General features: G+C 38.6%; 1 protein-coding gene across 3 annotated transcripts in view; it reads right to left on the bottom strand.

Moving 5' to 3' along the window:
- The window catches only part of UNC80 (unc-80 homolog, NALCN channel complex subunit), a 216,843-nt gene that overhangs the window by 150,681 nt on the left and 42,142 nt on the right, over window positions 1-24,020 (bottom strand). For 2 of the 3 annotated variants that reach the window (XM_062201741.1, XM_062201733.1), the window contains exons 8-17: window positions 22,158-22,419; window positions 20,986-21,120; window positions 18,908-19,124; window positions 18,095-18,235; window positions 16,767-17,035; window positions 15,340-15,699; window positions 9,891-10,037; window positions 5,499-5,646; window positions 3,077-3,225; window positions 672-838 (exon numbers count right to left, since the gene is read on the bottom strand). In XM_062201741.1, the coding sequence (XP_062057725.1) occupies window positions 672-838; window positions 3,077-3,225; window positions 5,499-5,646; window positions 9,891-10,037; window positions 15,340-15,699; window positions 16,767-17,035; window positions 18,095-18,235; window positions 18,908-19,124; window positions 20,986-21,120; window positions 22,158-22,419 (1,995 nt within the window). The remainder of the gene's footprint in view (window positions 1-671; window positions 839-3,076; window positions 3,226-5,498; window positions 5,647-9,890; window positions 10,038-15,339; window positions 15,700-16,766; window positions 17,036-18,094; window positions 18,236-18,907; window positions 19,125-20,985; window positions 21,121-22,157; window positions 22,420-24,020) is intronic. The other variant, XM_062201752.1, reaches the window with a different exon arrangement.

Raw genomic sequence — 24,020 nt, 5'->3', positions numbered from 1 at the left:
TACTTCCTATGCTCCATAAAGCAAACCTCTCTGTTATAGACAACCTGTGAGGCTTGAAACCATGAGTCTATGTGGCATGGAATTTATACTCTTCTGTTTGACTCATGATTCCCATTCCTTATGGCTTAACAATATTACCAATATCGTAAACAGAATCATCAGCTGCAAGAAGGATTTTAAGTTTAAGAGTTTCTTTTCATCTTTGTAAGTGGTATTTAACATATAACAGGCATAAAACAAATGCATGTTTACTAAAAAGAAAAAATGGTACTTCTTAGCAATTTGTCTTTTGCCCCATTTAGCATATCACTCACTGAATAAGGATGATAGAGTATCAGTAATTGCTTTTCCCTTCTGGACAAAAATGTAGATTATATATAGAAAAGGCTAAAATACAGATAACATTGTACCATGTAATTAAGAGCTCTGAAATGAAGTTTAAGTATATGGAAGTTTGAGAACAATGGAGCTCTGATTTAAATAGTCATGGCATTTATTTGACAGTAACTCATTCCTTTCCTAAACCACAGCTCCACCACAGCAGCGATAGCATTTTCACAAGATAGTTTTATCATCCCTGCACAGAACTTACACCACCACTTCCAGAGCCACAGATTATACTGTACTGACAAAAGACAAATGCTAGTATTCAGAGAGCTCAAGCTTCCAACCTTTTACTGCCTGCAGGCTTAGATTCCTGTTCATTCTCCTCCACCTTTTTCCCTGGTGCTAATTTTTCGGCACTGTCAAGCAAAGCGCTGAGGGCCACTCTCCTGAAGACATTCCCATGAGCCTCTTTGATAAACTGGACCAGCTGACGAATGTCGCAGTACAGCCCCTGTTTGGAGTCAAGAAGGAAGTTTGGGGAAAGAAAGATAACTGTGTGATTAAATAGTTTTCATGGGAAGGGAGGTATGAGGTAATTCCTTAGGCTTACATGAACATCAGAATTATAACAGAAAGACAATTTATACTGATCAAACTGATAGTATACTTTCTCTGTATGTTCCTCTAAGAGAACATAACCAAGGACCCTGACAGTCATCCTTAGTATGAAAAGGATGGTTACCATGCTTCATATTCAGAAAGTTGGCTTTATCATTAGAAAGACATCAATTTACATTTTTAATGACTGGATTTCCAAGTTTTAATGTCCTTTCTTAATTGTCACTTCTGATGATATGCCTGCAAAAAAAAGGTAGTCAAAATTTTGTTTAGACTAGATATTTTAGTTGCTGTGGAGTGTCTCCAAATTTTCACCATTACTGTTACAAAGATGTGTTAAGGTCTCCAGACACTTCTAGCAAATTGATTATTCAAAAGATTATGCATTTTGCTGGACAGAGTTAGTAAATAATCTGTATGTTGTAGCCCACTTAATCATGAACTTGATTAAAAAGTTAAGACTAGGTAGGGATATCATAACCAGTATAGTGATAGGTCAATTTTTAAATTGTAAGCAGGACTCTTGTGATGGCAATATGTTAAGCTTTTTTTTGTCTTTTATTTATTTATTTTTTATTTTGACAGGCAGAGTGGACAGTGAGAGAGAGAGACAGAGAGAAAGATCTCCCTTTTTCTGTTGGTTCACCCCCCAACAGCCGCTGCAGCCGGCGTACCGCGCTGATCCGAAGGCAGGAGCCAGGTGTTTCTCCTGGACTCCCTTGCGGGTGCAGGGCCCAAGCACTTGGGCCATCCTCCACTGCACTCCTGGGCAATATAAGAGAGCTGGACTGGAAGAGGAGCAACCGGGACAGAATCCAGCGCCCTGACCGGGAATAGAACCCAGTGTGCCGGCGCCACAGGTGGAGGATTAGCCTAGTGAGCCATGGCACTGGCCATTATGTTGAGCTTTGCACCCAGTATTTTCCTTGTCTCTTTTTCCCCTTTAAGAAGGTAGTTATATTTCAGCATGCAGAAGTGAGCACTATGTGAAATAATTAGTTCAGTCTAAGGACTGAGACCCATGGAACCCCCAGACCCTAGGTGCTATCTAATACTTGGATAGTTTTATATCACTAAAGTAGGGATGACTGATATTTGACTTCTGGGCATTCTGGTGGGATGGAGGTTCAAAGTCCAGTTTAAGAAGATTTGAAGAAATTAATTAAAACAGTATTTCTTCTATACATGAGTAAGTGTACAAAGATTTATGAGCACTCACATATATTATATTCAATTTGTTTAGTTACTTTTTGACATGCCCAAACCGAATGCATGGATGCTATCTGTGCTATACTCATGCTCTACAAACACTGACCATTTAGCAAAGGCAAATCCCCTTTGGTTTGGGGTTTTGTTCTGTTTATTTCAAGGGAGGAGAGTCGTTTTAATGGTTTAGAATAGCTTCAAATCATTTCTTTGGCTTAGGCAGGTTGACAGATAGTACCCATATATGCAAATGTACTATCTCTGTATAGGGGTCATAATATTTAACAGATTGTCAGGATACAGAAATGTCCTTTTGTTTCCCAATACTGTTCATCTATTTGTGTCAGATTTGTCAGCTTCAATCTACATTCAGCTCCCCAAACCACAAACTCCTCAGTAGCAATTATGCACTAACCTTTTATAGCCTGGTTCTTCCCATATTACTTGTGGCTTCAGTGGCTTAATTAGCAAAGACTTTTATGAAGAATAGCTACAAGATTATAATGCTCAATAAAAGAAAACAAAACTAGTTTGAGCAACATATTTGCCTTAATTTAAAAAGTAAATATACTTTCAAATTCTGCTTGGCCTAATATTAATATTTCATGAAGCAACAAACTATGCTCTATCATCTTCTTTCTGAAGGGCTCAAAATATCTTGTAACTATTTCACCCAAAACTTCATAACCTTTGAGCTGGAAGAGAAAAACAAGTTAATTGGCAGGTAGGAAAATGAAGAACAAGGAGGAGTAAAAGTGTTGCCTAGGTTTCTTTGTGAATTACTGGGGACACTGGGGAAAGTAGATATTTTAGCTTTAAAGTGTACACTTTCCACCTGTAATATGTCTTTTCATGCCCATGACATGAAGCCTTTTCTCAGGACAGTGACGAGAAGTCCCGTAGGAAGAAGAGTAGAGCTTCTCACCAGATTCTCAGGGCTGTGCAGCTCATGTGTGGTGGAAGCACAGCGTGTGATGAGGGACTTAAACATGGCACTGACGATAATGCCCTCCACATTCTGGGCTGTGGATTTGTTGTCCACTGTGGTGAAGTTATTTCCAAACCCAGCCTTGTCTGGAATGTAAAGGCACAAGTTAAAGACAATATTTCCATTACGCTGCACAATTGAAAAGAGTGGAAGTACTTGGCAACCAGGAATTAGGGAGGTCTATGTGACATAGAGAAATAGAGGATTAAATTATCCTGGTTTAATAATCACTATGCAGGCTTGGGCAAAAATGGATCACACTCTTCCTCAGAGTCTTTACTGTGTTTGTGGACTATTTCAACTGATAAATCTCCACAAAGGAAAGGGAATCCATTGTGGACTTCAAGAAAGACTTAGGCCTAGAGTGGTTTTTATGCAGATGATCACTTTAAAAAGATTAATAACTAAAAATTTGATCCAACATTTTTGGTCATGAGGAATTGTTGGTTTCTCAGTGAGTTTGCCTAGAATTGTAGACTATCTTGGAAGCTTCTTAGGCCAGTGGAAAGGGAAAACCTTCCACCTCCCCCACAGCCACCTCCTTCTGATTCATGCATATTGAAATGCAAGTGAAGTGAGGCCACCAACCTCCCCTCCATTACATTTTATGCCCATTGTCCCACATGTCTATGGGTTTTTCATAGGGGACACACGAGTATTCTATGGCCTTGCCAGAGGATTCCTCATGACTTCTGAACCACCTTGGAACTATGGGAAAGAGCAGGTGAAGCTCCAAAGTGGTCAGAAAGAGGCCCTTGTGTCTCTGCCTCATTGTGACTGACTTCCACATCACAAGAATCCAGGAAGACTGTATTCTTGAGAGTTACACCCTTTATCACAAACCCCTCTATGCCTCTCAACAGGGATTATCTCTACATTTCACATTTCCAAGAGAAATATTTGAGCCTATGCTTATGGCTCCTCACTTGTTTAAAAAGAAAAAAAAGATTTAGTTTTTAATAATTTCTCTTGTAACATCTCAATTACAATCCTTTCTACATTAAAATATTATGATATATTTGACTTAAAGCAATTCTGATAACAGAATATTCCATTGATTCTGAAGCAAAACAATATTTTCTTTTTTTTTTCTTTCTTTTTTTAGGGAAAGGGTTTACTGGGGGGAACCCGACAGACCAGAGGGAAGGAGTAAAGAAGAAAAGGGGGGAGAAGGAGAGTGTAAGAGAGAGATCGAGAAAGAGAGAGAGAGAGAGAGAGAGAGAGAGAGACACGGAGAGAAAGAGACACGGAGAGAAAGAGAGCCATGTGTTCAGGAACAGGTCCTCTTAAACTTTGCTGGAGGGGGTGGGATAGGGGGTGGGCAGGGAAGTAGGGGCAGCAAATCCCATTAAGGTGGGGGTGGAGCTGACACTGGTGGTTGGGCCATATGGTCAACTGGTTCAAAACAATATTTTCTTTTGATGTAATAACCAAACAATAAAGTCTGGGCTACAAACAGGAAAATAGCTTCTAAACCCATATATATAACTACATCTCCATTATAAATTAATCAACCACTATTATACATGTGTCATAGGAATCATAAAAGTCTATACTAAGAAGTTACTTCTTCCTGGACTCAAATTAAATATGTATTTCATTCAATGCAGTCATCATGCATCATTTTTATTTCATTACTGCATTTGTACTCCAATGATCTGGAGGTATTCAGTTGGTGTTGAATATAACTTAGATTCAAATTGGTCTGCCTCTGTGACTTAAGTATCTAAACTAGAGTTTTCTTAAAGTCATGAAACTATAAAATCACTTGTAGATCCACCTATGAATCTATTTCCATTGTTTTAAAAATTAATTACAGCATATATGTTTTTCCTAGTTTTTAAAAATTAAATATAGCTTGTACATCAAAATTGTACTACTATTATGTTTACTGTAATTATATGGTGTTTTCTTTCTTTCCTGTTTTAGCTTGTGAAAATAAGTTCAAAGCACTGTGCCTGGCACATAAGACAGCACTCATTTCCTACTGAAATATGGATGAGCATATTCCCTGTCTGTTGATTGCTGACTCAGTTCTCATACAACAGGAAGTCATAGGAGAGAGAGGAATCCCATGAGTGGCAGTGTAAACATTGAGGGGCAAAGGTGAGGATGCCACAAGCTTTCCCAACTGCAATCCACTGAGGTAAGTTGTTCTTAGAAAGCCTCCAAAAGGAGTCATCCAAGATGACGTGCAGGCTTTGCTTGTATGTACTCTGTTACGCACATGCACATGCACACACACACGCAGGCATGTGCAAGAATCTTTTTCTCTAAATTCTATCCCAACAGCATGCCCTGAAAAACTACCTGCTCCATCTCGTGATTTCTCCTAGAACTTGGGTGCAGCTTTACTTACTGTCAGTGACTGGTTCCATACAAAATCCTAGCAAAGCATGCAAGAAGTCCACTACATTATTGAGAGAGTCCTTGTTCACATAGTCCCTCATGGTTTGTCGGAACTGCATCTTATCTAGCTTGTATAGCTTAGTGAGGCAGTTCTGGGCCTGCAATGAAGGAAGAAAGGTGAAAAAGTCACAAGTACCAGCTTAAGCTACGGATACCATCAGTTTAAGACAGAAACCTTCAGATGGCAAAAGATTTCCATCCATTCCACTGGTTTGTGCCAAACAAACCAGCCAGCCCTCTTGTCAATGTAAGAAGTGGGCAGAGATAGACTGAGTAGGTGTAAGGGAGTTCACAATGAGAAGAACTGCTCCTCAGAAAAAAACCAAAGCGAAGGTTTCATGCTGATTCCAGAATCTCAGCATGTTCACCAAGTTCAGCATTTTAAAATCTTAACAAAAAAACCCTCAAAATGTGCATCTTAGGTAAGTGATAAAATTGGCAATTCATGTTTAGAAAACTCAAACGCTTTGTGCAATAAGAAGCATTTCACTCACATGCTCAGGCCACTTGGAAATGAAACAGACGAATGGAGGGGGTGAGAGGGAGGGAGACAGTGGGTATTCAGTGTTCTCTTTTATGGACAAGAGAGAAAAGTCCTTGAAACATATAAGACACAAAATAAAAACTAAGTTGTGTCTGCATTGGAATGTGAAGCTATTGAAATAGAAGTTGGCCTCATGTATATGAAAACCATGTGACCTAGTGCTTGATTATGTCCTGCTACTCAAGATTATACTTCTTATTATCTAACAATGTTTACAACTGGAAAAATAAATGGTAATAATTTCCAGCATCAGAACTAGTGAAGGCACAACCATTGGATGCAGAAGACAACAGACAGAAAGTTCTGATACCACCTAACAGTGTTAAGTCTTCCACCCTTCTCCCACCATCAAGAGAACAATCACATTTACCTGGTGCTTTGCTGTTTAAAATGTTTCTTGTATGTAAGTGTATCATGACTTTTTAGTTATATACCATCTCTATGATTTGACAAGTTCCCCTATATTGCAACTGAGGAATTTGAGGATCAAAGATTTTGTCCAAATTGATACTGCAAATTGCACAGAAGAGCCAAGACTAGAAATCAGAGTCTTGTCCTCTAATATGTACTTATTTCTCTCTTGATACAGCTATCTCATAAATAGTTCAGATGATGGTAACTTGGAGGAAATATACTTAAATATCGTCCACTTCCTAAAAGCATTTTAAATGACGGGTAAGAGAGACTAGTTTGTATTTTGAGAACATGATATTGTTATAAAAGAGATACAAGAGAAATTTTTAAAGTTTGTGGAAAATGGAATAAAAATAAGAGTTTAAATTTGGCTCAAAATATTTTTGAAATTCATGTAGGTTTTTTTTTTTGTAATACACATTTTCACAAATTTTTGATGATCTCTCATATAGCAAAGTCCACAACAAGGGGATGAAATGGGAAATGACAGAGCATCTGGGTTGAAGGGAAAGGGCTAAGGATCAATAAAGCAGGGGGAGCTGAATAAAGACCACCTAACTGGGATTGGAGAACTTTAGGTAACCAGGCATAGACATGGAAGTCAGGTCAGGAAAGGCAGCCCTTGAAAACAGGGATTTAATTGGTGGTCCAGAAGGAAATTTAAGTTTCATCACATTTTGACAAATTAAGGCCTGGAAATTTTAAGGAAGAAGAAAAGATTATAAAAGGCTGAAACTTGGAATTAGCAATAGGCTTCTTGTATAACCTTGTTATAATGTCTCCATCTGTAACACTAAGTCAGATGCATTAATTTTTTTTTTTTTTCATATTCCCTTCCTGTGTCCTACAAGATTTGAAACTGGGTATTTTTGTTCCAGGGAGTTTATTAGTTGCCAGGTCTTGAGCAAATTATTTTTTCTTTCTTACAAAATAAAAATGCTGCTTGGTATAAAATGAAATTTGCCTAGCACTAAGGTATTTTTTTATTATCATAGGTGATTTGTGAAGATATTCACTGTAGTATTTTAAAATCACTTTAAAATCCTGGATTGAAAAATCCTAAAGTACAATTTATAAATATGTTCTGTAAAAATACACCAAAATGTATAGTTTTAAACATACTCTCCTGGTCTGAATGAGTTTAATGGTGTTCAGCAAGAGAAAGAATATCAAACCTTAAATTGGGGTGGGTATTTAATGTAGTGGTTGAGATGCTGCTTGGGACTTGGGCATCCCATATCAAAGAACCTGGATTCAGAGTCCTGATTCTGTCTTCCTGCTAATGCCCAACTTGGAGGTAGCAGGTAATGGCTCTAGTACTTTAGTCTCTGCCAAACATATGGGAGGCTCAGACTGAGTTCCTGGCTCCTCATCTCACCCAGCTCAGGCATTTGGGGAATGAATCAGGAAATGGGAGTTCTGACTGTCTTTGTTTCTCTTCCTCCCAAATAAATAAAATAAATTTAAAAATTAATAAAACACCTTAAATATTAGATCTTGTGGAACATCCTAAATTTATTTGAGATATAAAACTATTAAAGAGTGAATTCCTTTCTAACAATTTGGGACTACCAATTAATGATTACATTAACATGCTAAAAAGAACTGAGGGATTAAATGATGCAATTGGTAGATACTTTGGTGAATATCATCATTCCTGTCTCTTAAAAAATGTATAGAAGACATGATCTAGTAAAGATGAGAAAAACTGTTAATTTCTTAAAAATGAAATAACTTCTGAAAACCTAATGTTTAGGAAATCTAGATAAAAAAGTGCTTTTGATGTCAGATAGTTCCCAGAAAAAATTTCTGAAATTTTTATCTCTTGGATGATGTGTTTACTGAACATGGATAAATAGATATGAGTAAAATCTTTGAAATGGGTGTTTAATAGTGCTACAAGAGAATACAAGAGGAATTGCCTCATAAGCCAAGCTGAGAAAGCAGATATAAAATTTGCTGATGGCCTAATAGAAATCATTCCATATTCCTGGGGAAGAAAGCATGGTGGAAAAACAGTAACAACACCCTGTCATTGGCTTCTGATCCAACTAGCCCTGTTTCCTGTGAATCCAGAAAGACAGGATCTGGTTGTTAGATCAAGTTTACACCTCCAACTAAACCATGACACTTCTTAATTACATTTTTGCACTTCATTTTCATGAAATTGGTCCTGTGCATGAGGAGTGATGATTTTTTTTTAAGCTTTGATATCATAACAAAATTAAAAATCAAAGACAAAAAAATCACATACACATATGCAAAGCAGAGGCAATGTAAGCTTTCTATTGCTTTCTTAATTATTATTTTAATTATTATACTTTAGCCTCAAAATCCAGATCTTGGTCAAATATTTAAGTTTCAGAATTTAAAAGTTAATTACTGTGACTATATCTCCCATATACATATAATAAACTAAAATAACATGACACAATAGAATATTAAAGAAAAGGGAAAAGGATGGGTGGATGATATGTTAAGCAATAAACCCAGCATGCTGATACTGTGTGAACATTTCATGACAAAAGCTAATACCAAGGAAAGAATGGGCTGGCATTAGATTTTGACATGATCTTAAAACTCTGTCAAGAAACGCCAGAGGATTTGCCGAACTCAAGTTTTCACCAGACTCTTTGTTTTTAATGGCAGATTTTCTCATTTTAATTCAAACAGATTATGAGGCAACTATCTCAGTTTGGACTTGCTGTGAAGCTGGGTTATTGCTCAAGTCAAAGGAAAAAGTAGCAGTTAGCAGAGGCAATTGAAATTGAGCTGGAATGTTCTATTACAGAATTATCCTTGGCAAGCTCAAGTGCAGAGTTTCAAGTTTCACACAGTTCAAAGGGACATGATCTCAGATATCTGTAAGTCAAGATTCATTCTCAAACAAAGCAGGCACACAAGAATCGGCTATTTTTATAGTCCTGTTTTGTCCCAATAAGGGCCATTTTCCATATTTAAGTGAGAACAACAAAGGAAGTTCTAGACATTGACCTCCTTCTCTGATATAAAATATATTTCTGCTGTGCCCAGGCAGATAATTAAAAAGTCATTGGTGATGGGCCATCAGAAGCTTGCTAAATGGAGTCATCTGTGCAAAGCTCTTTTAAAATGCAATTCACATCTTGCAATTTTAAATCCCTTCACCAATTGGAGGCAATAGGCAGGAGGCAAGACTGTTTTCTCAGTTAAACTCTCTTATGCCTGGGGTTTAAATGCCTTGAGATTTTTTGGGAACTCCTTCCACCCCAAGACAGCATTAAGTATCCCCTTGGAAACAGAACAATTTTCAGGGAACATTGACCCTCATTGTCAAAGGACTCATTACTCAGTTGGCGAGAGGGAAGGGGGGAGAGGAAATGGAATCTACTTTAATTCTCTTACATTCTCTCGGAATACCTGGTGTCTCAGACGATCTCCAGAGAGCCCTCGGTGTCCTTCTCCACAACCATAGGCACATCCCAAAGACTTCACTATTTTGATGAGCATGGTTAGGGCAAGCCTATGGTTGCTTACAGGAGTGCTTTCATCCTAGTGCCCAGGAACAGGAAAGAAGTCTGTTTATCTTGCCACTGAGGCCTGTTTTCTACTAAGATTCTATTTTATGATTAAGCCAGATTTATATATTATTACAGTGAACACCTGCAATTGGGGAAAGAGAATTGTCAAGACTTTATAAACAAGCTTACTTTAAAACATCTGGTACATTATTTAAAAGAAAAGAAAGCTATGCGTTTTAAACACTCTCTAGTGATAAAGAATGTGAATGTAGACTTCTTTATTAGAAGACATGCTTTTTTTTCTTTCTTTCTTTTTTTTTTTTTGACAGGCAGAGTGGACAGTGAGAGAGAGAGCCAGAGAGAAAGGTCTTCCTTTGCTGTTGGTTCACCCTCCAATGGCCGCCGCAGCCAGTGCGCTGCGGCCGGCGCACTGCACTGATCTGAAGGCAGGAGCCAGGTGCTTCTCCTGGTCTCCCATGGGGTGCAGGGCCCAAGCACTTGGGCCATCCTCCACTGCACTCCTGGGCCACAGCAGAGAGCTGGCCTGGAAGAGGGGCAACCGGGACAGAATCTGGCACCCTGACCGGGACTAGAACCCGGTGTGCCAGCGCCTTTAGGTAGAGGATTAGCCTATTGAGCCACGGCGCTGGCTAGAAGACATGCTTTCATATCTGTGTTAGATTATCAGAATAGCTACCTAGAGACAGACAGTGGATGCTATCAGTGGTGAAGGCAGATAGATTTTCTTAAATATTACCCATATTGTCAAGTTTCTGCTAATTCTGACAGGCAAGGATTACTGCTCAATTTTTGGAATGGATCCAAGTCTGGAACTCGGAAATCACATGGCAATGTCTGCCTCTGCTAATTGTATACTTTCACTGTATTGTAATGCAACTGCATGGTCAAAGTGCAAATATCCAGATCTTCATAAACTTTAAGCTTGATTCTCCCCCTGAGGCTAAGTAAAAGTCCTTCTGAGATGAATCATGAGGATTGTTATCATCTTCTCTTTTGCACCATTGCATTCTTATTGTTAACGGAGAACACAGTTTCCAAAAAACAAACTTCTTTGAATTCTTTCCAAAGAAGTATAAGGAAGTTTTGCTAAAGAATGATGAAGAACACAGTGTGAAAGAACCGTTAAGTTTGGGAAGCTGTAACCCATCTCAGTCCCCCTAGTTACATGTTATTGTCAACATGTACACCATGGATCTGGAATTCCAGCTTCTGGCCCTTAATTGGATATGATAGGTAAGTCAATTAGTCTCTTTGTGCTTTAGTTTCTTCACTTACAAACTAAAGCTACTAAAAGCCTCTCTTCTTACTTCATTTGATTAATGTGTGCAGCAAATGGAATAGTGGACAAAAAGTACTCTACAAATTATAAGGGACTTTCCCGTGGTCATATGATCAAGTTGACACAGAAACTTTGGGGCCACTCATAGTACTTAAAAATGGGTAGGATGTGTAAGGGTGAAGGTATTATCTAGACATTATCATGCACCTTAATGTGGTGGGGTAGACTATCTCCCTACTTAATACTATGTATTTGGTACTCCCACTCTTTTCTGTAAACTTATCTTGTGGATGTGCCAGCCCTAGAGGCTCCCTTCAGAATGAAAACATTTATTCTCTGATGGAAGTATTTATAGCTGACAATCCTCAGCTGAGAGCCTCTAAGGGATAGGGTCCAAGTGGAGAGCATACCTTCAACGACTGGTCAGGGACGCAAAGGGGAGGGTTATAAAGGTCCCCTTGCAGCATCTGGAGATGAAAGATAGATAGATGGATAGATGATAGATAGATAGAAAGATAGATAGGATGGATGGACAGATAGATAGATAGAGATATCAATTAAGAAATCATTTTCAGTTTGGATTCAAATCTTAACTCCATCATTCATAAACTATGTAACCTTGGGAAAGGTACATAGTCACTCTATGCCCTAAAATATAGGAATCATATATATTAGCACCTATTTCATAGTGCTGTGAGAATTAAGTGAATCAAAATATGTAAGGCATGTAATAATAACAAAACAAATGCTATGTATTATTTCTAGGTGTAGGTGTAGAGCACTGTTACTTTCTGGGGCTTCTTTGTGCAAGTTAGAAAAGGCCCTCCTCTGGTGGTGAATTAAAAAAAGGTAAGCCCTCTGGTCAGATGCAGTCATTGGGTGAGTTGTTGCCAGAGGAGAGCTTGAACTGAATTTCAGTCCTCCATGGCCCCTTAGATGAGGAGATTTGTGTAGCGCACAAGCTACCCAACTTCATGCAGTAGAACCTCAGTAAAAACCACTCTGAGTAAGGGTTTATTTGGAAGATTGGTTTACTTATATTTTTTAGATTACTATATGCTCCCTTCAAAAATTCTCTAGTTCTGAAAGTGCTATGTAAATATATATTCAAAATTTTATTTCTTTAGATGGTCAGATGTTCTTGGGATTTAGATTGCTCCCTAGGAGATGTTCAGATGTATCAAGCTACATGCAGAATTCACAGATATTAAATAACACTTTAAGCTTTCTTTAAAAGTTAGTGGCAAATTCAGAAAAAGAAGCTAGCTCTTCCTTTCTGTTTCAATCAATTTTCCATGCTTCTGGTATTATGATGTTGCAAAATTAGATAAACCCTCTGATTCCACTGAAAATAACAGATGGATTTAGGGCAGAACAGACCAGTGTCAATCACAAACACAAAGCACTTGATTTACTACTAGGTTTTATTTTACAAATTCCTTGTAATAAAGAGAATGTTAGCTCAAAAAGTAACTTCAAGACATTTATATCTTAACTGTTTTAGATACCTCACAATCTGACTTTTAAAAGATCCCCAAAGTGATGACTTAGGTCAAAGTAACATTTAAAGTATCAAGCTATAGTATCTAAGATGATATCTAGATTTTAGATATCTAAGAGACATAAATATTTTCAAGAAAAATTAGATAAAAGTATCACTTAGGTATAAATTTAGAACTAAGAAAAAGAGGAAAACAAAAATACTAATAATGAATGTTAGAGACCCTTAACGTGCATAATAACAAAGCCAATTTACTTAGAATATCTAAGCTTTGCTGACAAAAAACTAGTATTTTATAATTTTGTCTTATTTTTATTTATAATTCCTCTTGAGCATTATACTACATACAATACCATCCACCATTTCTTTCAGTGGCCAGCCAGGATTGATCTGTTAAGAATCTCATCATTTGGGCCGGTGCCGCGGCTCACTAGGCTAATCCTCCGCCTTGTGGCGCCGGCACACCGGGTTCTAGTCCTGGTCGGGGCACCGGATTCTATCCCGGTTGCCCCTCTTCCAGGCCAGCTCTCTGCTGTGGCCCAGGAGTGCAGTGGAGGATGGCCCAAGTGCTCGGGCCCTGCACCCCATGGGAGACCAGGAGAAGCACCTGGCTCCTGCCATCGGATCAGCGCGGTGTGCCGGCTGCAGCACGCCAGCCGCGGCGGCCATTGGAGGGTGAACCAACGGCAAAAGGAAGACCTTTCTCTCTGTCTCTCTCTCTCATTATCCACTCTGCCTGTCAAAAAAGAAAAAAAGAAAAAAAAAAAGAATCTCATCATTTGGTGTATTTGTAAACTTGATCCTTATAATTTGTATTTCTTTGCTGACTAGTACATAATTGCTGACTGGGCAATTTGTTAGATCTTAGATCAAAGATCAAATTCCTTGCTATCTCTACCACTATTCAGATAATTTTTATATGAGATCTGAGGATCCTTGGTTTGTCCTTAGTGATGCATGAGGAGCTATGAATTTTGGAAATCTTAGAACCAAAAGATTCCATTACAATTGAAACATATATAATTAAGCCTAAGGAAAAAATTCTAAAGATGAAAGTTCAGGACTTCAAGAATATTGGGCAAGAACACAAATTTTGGAAAGATAGAAGACGATGAAATGAAGAAATACAGATGATAAATGCACATTAAATATATACCAAGTGGGATTGCAGAGAGATGAGGAAGAAATTATAAAAGAAAAAGGAGCTCACAACATTTATTCAGATGAAAATTTCTAATACCTGGTTGAAAAGAAATGGGACAATTTCTAGTTTTATAATATATATGTTGATGGTCGAGTTCTTCAGTGTAATCACGCTGCTTGTAAACACTGGACACCATGTGTAGATTGTTACTTGTTAGATTCAAAAATCTCTTGCTGATTTCAATTTCTGAACAGCATTTTCCAGCCAAAACCCCAAATTGAAATCAGGGTAAATTATGTGAATTCATTGTTGTAATTTATAGTTAAAACTTGAATTAAGAAAACTATCTTTGACATTAAGATCATAAACTAGATTGTGCTAAAGCAAAGGGAATTAAATTCAGGAACAATCAGTAATAGGAAAGCTAAAGCAACTGGGATCTGACACTTTGAGACTTGAGAGGGCTGAGGTTGTGTGAGCTGTTGTCACTCCATACCATCACCAAACAAACTAGCAGCTAACCAAGAAAAATTCTTCCCTTGATTTCTTCCTAGTTGTGGTTAAAGTTGGCTGCTAAAAAATGTGTGACATGAATCATGAAAAATGATTTTATATTAAGGAAAAATTATACTGCTAGCTATGGACTGAATGTTTGTGACTTCCCCAAATGCATATGCTGAAGCTTTAACCCCAAATGTGATAGTATTTGCAGGTGGGGCTTTGGAGGTAGTAATAAGGGTTAGGTGAGGTTATGATGGTGGGGTGTTGGTCCAACAAGAATATGCCCACATAAGAAGAGGCTCAAGAGGGTCTCTCTCTCTCTCTCTTTCTCTCTCCAACCTCCTCTTTCTCTATACATGTGCAAGAGAGGTAACAGTAAGATGTTATCACCTACAAGCAAAGAGAAGAGGCATCAGAATGAAACCAATCTGGCTGGCACATTGACCTCAGGCTTCCAGGCTCAAAACTGTGAGAAACATAGTAAATGTCCATTGTTTAAGTCACCCACTCTATGTAATTCTGTTATGGTAGCCTGAACAGACTAAAAAGTAACCTGTAATTCACTTAGGTCAAACCTGAAAGTCTTGAGAAAGAGGCTATCCATGGTCACAGATTAAGAATTATGTACCTTAGGTGCTCTTCAGCAGAAATAACATGACCAGAGAAATCCCTCTATATTACTCAGATGATAACGGTTGTTGGATTCAGAATACCGTTGTATCTATTTCTGCTAACGCTTGCTGAGACCCCAGTAAAGAGATTTCAACACGTGACTCTTACTGCAGTGATTACTTGCTGTTCTGAGTCAATAAATTGCTGGCAGGCAAACTTTGGAAAGCAACTAGGGCGGCAACTCATGAGGGACACAGAAGGTGGTTTCATCATACCTTCTCTTGGTTCTTATCATTCTTCTCATAAGGGCCACCTCCACCTCCTCCTCCATCACCTCCTCCACCTCCTCCATCTCCACCTCCTCCTTCTTCTCCTCCACCATCTCCAGCTCCACTAACTGAAGGGCCCCCAAATCCACAGGAAGAACTTCCAGAGACTCCTTTGAACTGGAAAGTCCCCTGACTTGGTCTCTTTTCCATAGCCTCATTTTCCTTGTTTTCACTCTTCTTTCTGTTCTTTTCTACACAGGGCACCACACCCAGTTGAAGCAAGCATTCCACAATGTTTAGTGCCACATCGCAGATTCGAGAGCTGATGTCATGGTTGAGGACAAGATAAACAGCCTTCAGAACCACCTGGGAAAGACAAAGATAAGCACACAATGATTAACTCACTTGCATTCCATTTTCCTAAATAGTTTTGGTTATTCCATTTAATACTCTTCCTTAGCCTACCCTATGTCCCTTGGTTTTGAGTAATTCAATTTTTAGATTTTCCTACCTAAGTTGTATTGGGGACCTTGTGTGTGTGCTTAATAAAAATGAAAAAATTACTCTGAATTAAAAAATGTGTGCTTGTATGATCTCATTTAAGTTCTCCAGTGCTCACCATGAAAGACATTTAATGGTGTTACTGAAGCATAGTGAGTTAATAGGAGAGAGAATTTTTGTCCAAATGAAAACTTGTTCAACTGATTTTTTAAAAATCAAAGTGCTTTAATCTTCTGCTTTTACTTTTCATTAATAATAAGGAATAGTGATTTCCTTAAGCTTATAATAGAACATTTGCTCATTCATGTCTATGTCATTCTTACACTTAAATCTTAAATAGGAAATATTTGCATGTTTAGATTATGTCCCTTAGCAATTTTAATGCTTTAAATTATATGCTGAGCTAGGTTCCCTAATGTGTAACAAAAAGTTTTGTGAGATATAATTGCAAAACTTAAAAACCTTTTCATTTACTAATAAGTATATTCAAGACAAGCATTCTTGAGAATGCAAGCATAAATCTTTTAAGGACTTTGATTCATCTTTTTTCCCAGCTGTACAGCACTTTGTAGTCCTGTGATTTATATAATAAAAGAAAATAAAAGTTTTTTACTTTTTTTGTTCTAGAGAAAAATGACTAGCAAGCACTCACATATGTATGTACATTTATATATATATATATTTGGGATTCACTAATTTTTTTGTTATAAAAATACTCTAAGATAAGATCAAATCTAATAGGACACTTGAAGAAAGAGAAGGTTCATCTATGACAATTGATACATTTGCAGCATTTTTATATGAGTATTGCTTTTTCATTTTACAATTCAACATTTCTAAGAATCTATGTGCTCACTTGTTCAACATTACAGAAATCAGGCTAAAGAGTCAATATCTTTCAAGGTTTGGTAGGAAAGAATCTTGCCCCTTACAGAAAGATCAAGCATGCCATTCTTGTGGACAAAGTTACTGGTCCCATCAATGTGTTCTGTGTCCTCCAAGTAGCTGTAGTTTATGCAGGAGTCTGTAAGGCTTCGAGGAAGGTTTGCACATGCCAGGGGTTCATGTGGCATCTCTGGGATGGGCACCTGGTTGCAGAGCTTCCTCATGTGCTCACTGAAGAAGTCTGCGTAGCCTACATTGAATGATGCCAATGTGGTGTTGAAGGTTGCAACCGTTATCGTGGAGATCTGGGATCGTACTAACAAAACGAAAGCAATGTCTTAGTTTTCTCCACATCAATCTGCAACATCAGTTCAACAGTTACGCTATTATTGACAATCAGAGCTGTAGCTTTTGTACATGTTTGATTCATAGTCTCAAAACTACTTCAACTTCCCTGAAATTGCCAAAGCTGTTAAAGCCATGTAATCTGATAAATAATTATAGAAATGTATGGATTCCAATTGGCTTCTTAAGGTTAGCATTTAACTTTTGTCTAACACTGACTTAGTTTGGTTGATCATAATAGGTGGATTTGACCCCACTGATAGATGACAGACAATACTTGCATAAACTAGATTAGTTGAAGTATTTCATGTATGTTTTTTTAAAAAGGCTTATTTTATTTATTTGAAAGGCAGAGTTACAGAGAGGAGAGAGGAGAGAGAGAAAGAGAGAGAGAGAGAGAATATCATATCTGCTGATTCATTCCCCAAATGGCTGCAATGGCCAGGGCATGGGTCCCCTCCCTATGTTTATGACAGTTAAAATATGTGTTTTTATTTAGTGAATTAAGAACAACAGAGTGGAAAACATTTATTCTCATTTAGTATAGAGTAAGGGAATATAAATTCATAGTACTAACTAATGTCATTGAATACTTGAACTATTCAGGGAAAAGGAGGTTAAGGTTATACATAATAATAAAAATAATGCATTATTCAAGAAAAAATGTAGATTAAGAATTTGTCTTGCATTCCACCCAGAGACACATGTTTGCTCCACATAAAGTAAATAAGGCATTTCTCTGAAATAGACACTGTGGCCTTGGAAGTCAGTGACCTTCCTCCTGCTGAGGTGCCGGTGCCTTTCAGAGGGATATATTAGAGGCATCAAAGCACTCCGTGTAGCTCTTTCCGAGGTCTCAGCTAGCCTGATACTAACAAGATGCTAAGAATGGCTCACAAGTAAATTACCAAGCAATATCATGCAAGATACATGTTTTCAAAAAACATAAGAAAGTGGATAACAACGAAAGTGGAACATGGTGTAAGAATAGGAAAGAGAAATGGGAACACAAGTGCGAGTTCCTGCCCACCTTCTTTGACGGTGTTTTCTCCGTGGCTGTTGGAGTGGTCTGGCAGGTCACTCACCAGCGTATGATGGGAGTGGGAGTGCCTGGCACTCAGGCTCTCCATCTCCGTGGCTGCATCTGAACTTCCCCGCCGGGTCAATTTCCCTGTGATGAACAAGACCAACACAAGAGGACTGTAATACCTGAAAGAGTCTCTGCCCGGGTTTTGTCTTTCCAAAGGACAAGCAGTGAGAGTGAGTGAATATTAGGAAGAGCAGGAAGCACAGCCAAAATAGCAAGAATTAAATTTGCCTTGGGGATATTCAGGGGGCAAGATGATTGATGAAGTTGCCTGTGATAAGGTCAGCCCCAGTCTAAGTCAACTGTCAGAAACCATCTGCCGTGGGCCTCCCAGCTGTCAACTTTTGATTTCAAGCTGGTCTGCTGGATATGCCTTCAATAAAGGGGAAATGTTTCATTTTCTTTGCTTGCTTTTCCCTTTTTTTAAAAATAAAAGAGCTCAATAAAAGTTTGTCTTTAGATTCAAAATGAAAGGCAATTCCCAGTACCCTCTGATGCCGTTTCTGCATCTAGAATGATCTAAGAAATAGGGCCATTACCTAATTATACAGCATTCTTGCAGAATCAGCTACATTCTCTGCATTTCTTTGAATGTGAACACACAACATTGTTTTGGTGCTGGGGAGCCTGAGTCTGGGCCCAAATTTCTTGTCTAAACTGTTTAAGAAAAATTCAAATTTGCCCAGGAGCTCTAGATCCAAATTCCTGAACAGTTCCCTTGAGGTCTGCCCTATTTTGAAAGATCTTTGTGTTCACCTAAAATGGTGGTTTGCCAGCCTCCTTTTTCAATGCCTCTCCTGTCTTCTCCGAGTCCAGAGAAGCTTCCAAAGGAGAAGGTGCTGCGAGTGGGAGACACATCCAGGTGGTCCTCGTGAAGCAGGAATGGCACTCCCATTCTTCGTGGCCTCCTCTTCCCCGTGTGGTGGAATGGAATAGAGCCTTTCCTCTCCCGGTCTTCTTTGCGGCTCTTGAACTACAACAATGAGAGAAGGAGGGTTAGCCACTGGAAGGGTTACAGTTTGCTTCCTAAGAGGCTCCTTGATCCACTGGAGAACACAGGAAATATTCAGGGAAGACAAGACCCAGAAAGTCATTCAATATCATCCAACAGAAATAGGGGATTTTCCCCTATGTGCTAAAGGAACAAAAGAAATGAAGCAAAAGTCACACATGCCATGAATCTTTCAATTAGGATTGATCAAGGGTGGTGGTCCTTTAGGTGTGGATTGGCAACATCAGCATCACTTGGGAACCTGGGAGAAACGCAATTTCTCAGGTTCAACCTCAGACATCCTGCATCAGAAACTTAGTAAGTGAGGCCCAACAATGTGTGCTTTAAGAAGCCTGTTGGTGGTTTTGATGCACAATTAAATTTGAGAACCACTGGGCCAGAGAAAGGGATTCCTGAGTAAATAATTGGAGGAGCCTTTTTGTTGTCCTGTTTTTCAAAACTGACATCCATTGTCTTGTCAGCCAACTTCAAATCTGTGCTACTGTTCATGGGGGGAGCCACAGAAGACACAGAGCACTCACTGGTACAAATCCATCATTCCTGCCAGGCAAAAGAATTCAAGATCAAATGAAAAAGAAGTTTAACACTGCAATTGAGAAGCTTTCAAAAAAATGCCACTACCCGGGCTTAACTTTTGGGAACTCAGATTTAATTGATTTGGAATTAGGCAGGGGCACTTACATTTTTAAAAACTCCTCAACGTTTTTCAGGTACAAAAGTGTCAAAAATGTCTTTTACCCCTCAAATGGCAATGTTTTTTGGGAAATGAAAGCCATTGCTGATGGTGCACTATTAATGAAGACAGGGATGTTTACTTAGCAATACTCTAAGCTCATACATAAGTTAATATGTTCTATGGTTCTACATTGACACATTAAATTAATAATTTTGAAAAAGAGAAAACTGTATGTTTTCAGTTTACACATGTTATTTTCTATGTGGTTAGTACCATGTACTTACAAAAAAAATGAAGTGTGGGGCGGGTGTTGTGATGCAGTGTGTTAAGCTGCCGCTTGGAATGCCAGCATGCTATATGGGAGTATGGCTTTGAACTCTGGCTATTCTGCTTCTGATCCCGTTTTCTGGTAATGCTGAGAGGCAGCAGCAGAAGGCTCAAGTCCCTGCTGTTCATGTGGGAGACTAGGATGGAGTTCCAGGCTCCTAGCTTTGACTTGGCCATGGCTGTTGAGAGCTTTTGGGGAGTGAGCCAGAAGATGGATGATCCATTTGTGTGTATGGGCATGTGTGTGTGTGTGTGTGTGTGATTCTTTCAAATAGATGAAAATAAATAAACATAAAAATAGGAGACAGAGTGTAGTGGTGGTTTTACAAGTACACGAACTATTTAACTAGAAGGCTCACTTTTGAATTTAAGTTTGTTGGACAAATTGCCTAACATTTCTAAAGGCCAATTTATTATCTGCAAAACAGGAAGAATAAGGATCTCATTGGATCAAATAATATGATACAAATTTTATATAAAGTACTTGAAAAAATTAGTTGAACCACACAAATATAAGTTACCATTATTGCTACAACAACCATCTCTACGCCACAGGCTGCAAACGCTTTACAAACATTGCAAGGTTGGAGCGTCGTAACAAACTAGTGGAAAATTTAGGCTAGAAAGCACACTCAGGCACACAGCGTGACCTGCACCCTTATGCTGTAAGCCAGTGCCATCACTAGGATCTGACTTTTGTTTCAAGTTCCTTTCCCACCCCACCTCACACCAATGCACTGCATGATCCAAGCACTTCCTGTTCCATACTGACTTTTCTGAATTGCCCAAATGCCAGACAGCATAAGCAGCTCCACTCACCTTCTTAAAAATGTTCATGCCCAGGTCTGAAGAAAGATCTGGAACTGCAGACCTACGCAAATTGGTTAGTGAAACCTTGGAAAAGGCCTCAGGGCTTAGAGATTTTTCCTCTTCATTACATTTCATGGTGAGATCCTTAAAATACAAAAGGCAGACAATGAGCAAGGTTAAAACCCTGTGGCTTTATATCCAAATACTTTTCTTACAGAAATGTCACATTTTTAATAGGGCTATGCCTGTTGTTTTAATATCTACACGGTGTTTAACTTGAATTCTGCTGCTGAGGAGATATATTTTGTATTAATTGTAATTTCTGTCTGGCATTTTCACCAGTAAGATCATGAACCTCCAAATCCAGAATATCAGGAACATAGGGAGGAGATGGATTTGTTTAATTAAAAGCAATAGTTTTCTGTTTAACTATACATCAAAGGAGATATTTACTTTGGACAGAGCATATACGAATAAGAGTATGCTTCTTTTTCTTCACACTGATATTATTCATGTTTATTTTTAGAATATTAAAAAAATTTCTGACCCACCCAATTAATATTTAAGGGAACTCAAACAACTGGAACAAACTGTAAGTCACATTTTTCTTTATATCCTCAACACATGGTTCTGAGGAGAATGGGAAAGAACAAGTGTTCAAGCTGATAATAGGACATCCATTTATCAAAAAGTAATTTTCATGGGGATGTTGCCACATCAGTACATACTCAATTTACTTCTCCAAACATCTTTAATAAATAGTAAGACTGTATCAAAAGCCAATATATCTAATGATGACAATGAGACACTGAAAAGTTTTGATTTATGCAAGAGAAATTAAATCATGTTTGGTAAAATGCTCCTGTCACATGTTATGATACAGGTAATCACATAAAATGTCACAATTCTCTCTTACCTAATACTAAGTTCCCACTATTCTGGGTAAACAAAGGCTTACACTAAGTTAGCATGCACAGGAGGTGCACTTTTTTTGAATGGTTGGTTAAATGTTAAAGAGAAGCAAAATGATTCAGCAGTGAAAGATCGGTGGGTAAAGAAAAGAGCAACAGCTAATCTACCAACTATAGCAACAGTGCTGGAGCAAATAACAGCTGGATGCAGAAAAGGGAGACTCTGTTATGACCAGGTTGGTTCCAATGACAGTGGACCATTTCTCTTACTTGAGTTTTGTGGGTGTTCACCAGTGAGGGTGCAGCTGCCACCATTGAGCTACTCCTGGGTCTGGGCAGGAGAGGGATATCTGGCTCTGGAGGCTTTTCTGGCTTCTCTTCCAACATGTGTCGCAGTCTTTGTAGATAGTACATCAGAGACCACTGAGTGCCCTCCTCAGACCAGTGTGGTTGGAGCAGGCAGCGAAGAACAGCAACGTCGAAGTAGGTAGCGTAGCGGGACCTTTGGCATGGAGGTATCACAAGAGACACCCTGTTCCCAGGGCCAGAAAAAAGGCGATTACCTGGGCAGTCAAGCTTTCCAAGGCAGCACAACATGGTCTGGTGCCCTGTTTTTCTCACTCACTCACTTATTCACTTACTAATCTGTTGTCTGGTTTACTCTAATACCCTCCTCACTGACCTCACTCATTCCACTTTTGCTACACTTTTTCAAAGGAGAGAAATGGAGAGAAATTTGAAGGATGGGGAGGAGTTAGCCAAGCAAAGTTGAAGTCGGAACAGGAGAGTGGATTAGCATTTCAATTTAATGGAACAATACCTGCACAGATATGGAGTGGTTGAGCTCTGTAATTAACACACAATTATTCTTAGGTGTTTAAATTTTAACTGAAAAGTGATCCCTGTTACATATAAGAGTGGGAAAAAGAGAGGGAGGAGATGTACAATTGGGGACATGCTCAATCGGAATTGCCCCAAATGGTGGAATTAGAAACGTGCCAGGGGATTCCAATACAATCCCATCAAGGTGGCATGTACCAATGCCATCTCACTAGTCCAAGTAATCAATTTCAGTTCACAATTGATCACTCTGATAGGTGTAAGAGTCCAAGGGATCACACAAACAAGACTAGTGTCTTCTAATACCAACTGATAGAATCAAAAAGGGAAAAAAACGATCCAACATGGGAAGCAGGATACACAGCAGACTCATAGAATGGCAGATGTCCTAAATAGCACTCTGGCCTCAGAATCAGCCCTTAAGGCATTCGGACCTGGCTGAAGAGCCCATGAGAGTATTTCAGGCATGGAAAGCCAAGACACTCTGGAAAAAACAAAACAAAACAAAACAAAACAAAACAAAACAAAAACCTAACTGAAAGATCTCTGCGAGTGAGATCCCAGTGGAAAGAACAGGGCCATCAAAGAAGGAGGTACCTTTCTCTGAAGGGAGGAGAGAACTTCCACTTTGACTATGACCCTGTTGGACTAAGATTGAAGTCGGCGAACCCTAAAGGCTTCCATAGCCTTGGCAACTCATGACTAGAGCCTAGGGAGATTACTGACACCATAAACAACAGTGTCAAATTGTTAAATCAACAACAGGAGTCACTGTGTACTTATGTCTCATCTGGGATCTGTCCTTAATGTGTTGTCCAATGTGAAGTGATGCTATAACTAGTACTAAAACAGTATATTTACACTTTGTGTCTCTGTGTGGGTGCAAACTGATGAAATCTTTACTTAGTATATACTGAATCGATATCATGTATATAAAGATAATTGAAAATGAAAAAAAAAAAAGAAACCTGGTGTTAAATTGGAAACTGCATAGAAAATTAATTAATTTTTAAAAAAATATCATGTAGGATTTCTGTCTTTAATGTGCTGTACACTGTTATTTAATGCTATAACTTGTACTCCAATAGTATTTTTTCACTTTGTGTTGCTATGTGGGGGCAAACTGTTGAAATCTTTACTTAATGTATACTAAACTGATCTTCTGTATATAAAGAGAATTGAAAATGAATCTTGATTTGAATGGAAGGGGAGAGGGAGTGGGAAAGGGGAGGGTTGCAGGTGGGAGGGAAGTTATGGGAGGGGGGAAGCCATTGTAATCCATAAGCTATACTT

The sequence above is a fragment of the Lepus europaeus genome, chromosome 1 (genome assembly GCF_033115175.1).
Source record: "Lepus europaeus isolate LE1 chromosome 1, mLepTim1.pri, whole genome shotgun sequence".
In the NCBI taxonomy this organism is placed as follows: domain Eukaryota; kingdom Metazoa; phylum Chordata; class Mammalia; order Lagomorpha; family Leporidae; genus Lepus; species Lepus europaeus.
The sequence above is the reverse complement of the archived record's forward strand: the minus strand, read 5'-3'. Positions and strand labels throughout refer to the sequence as shown.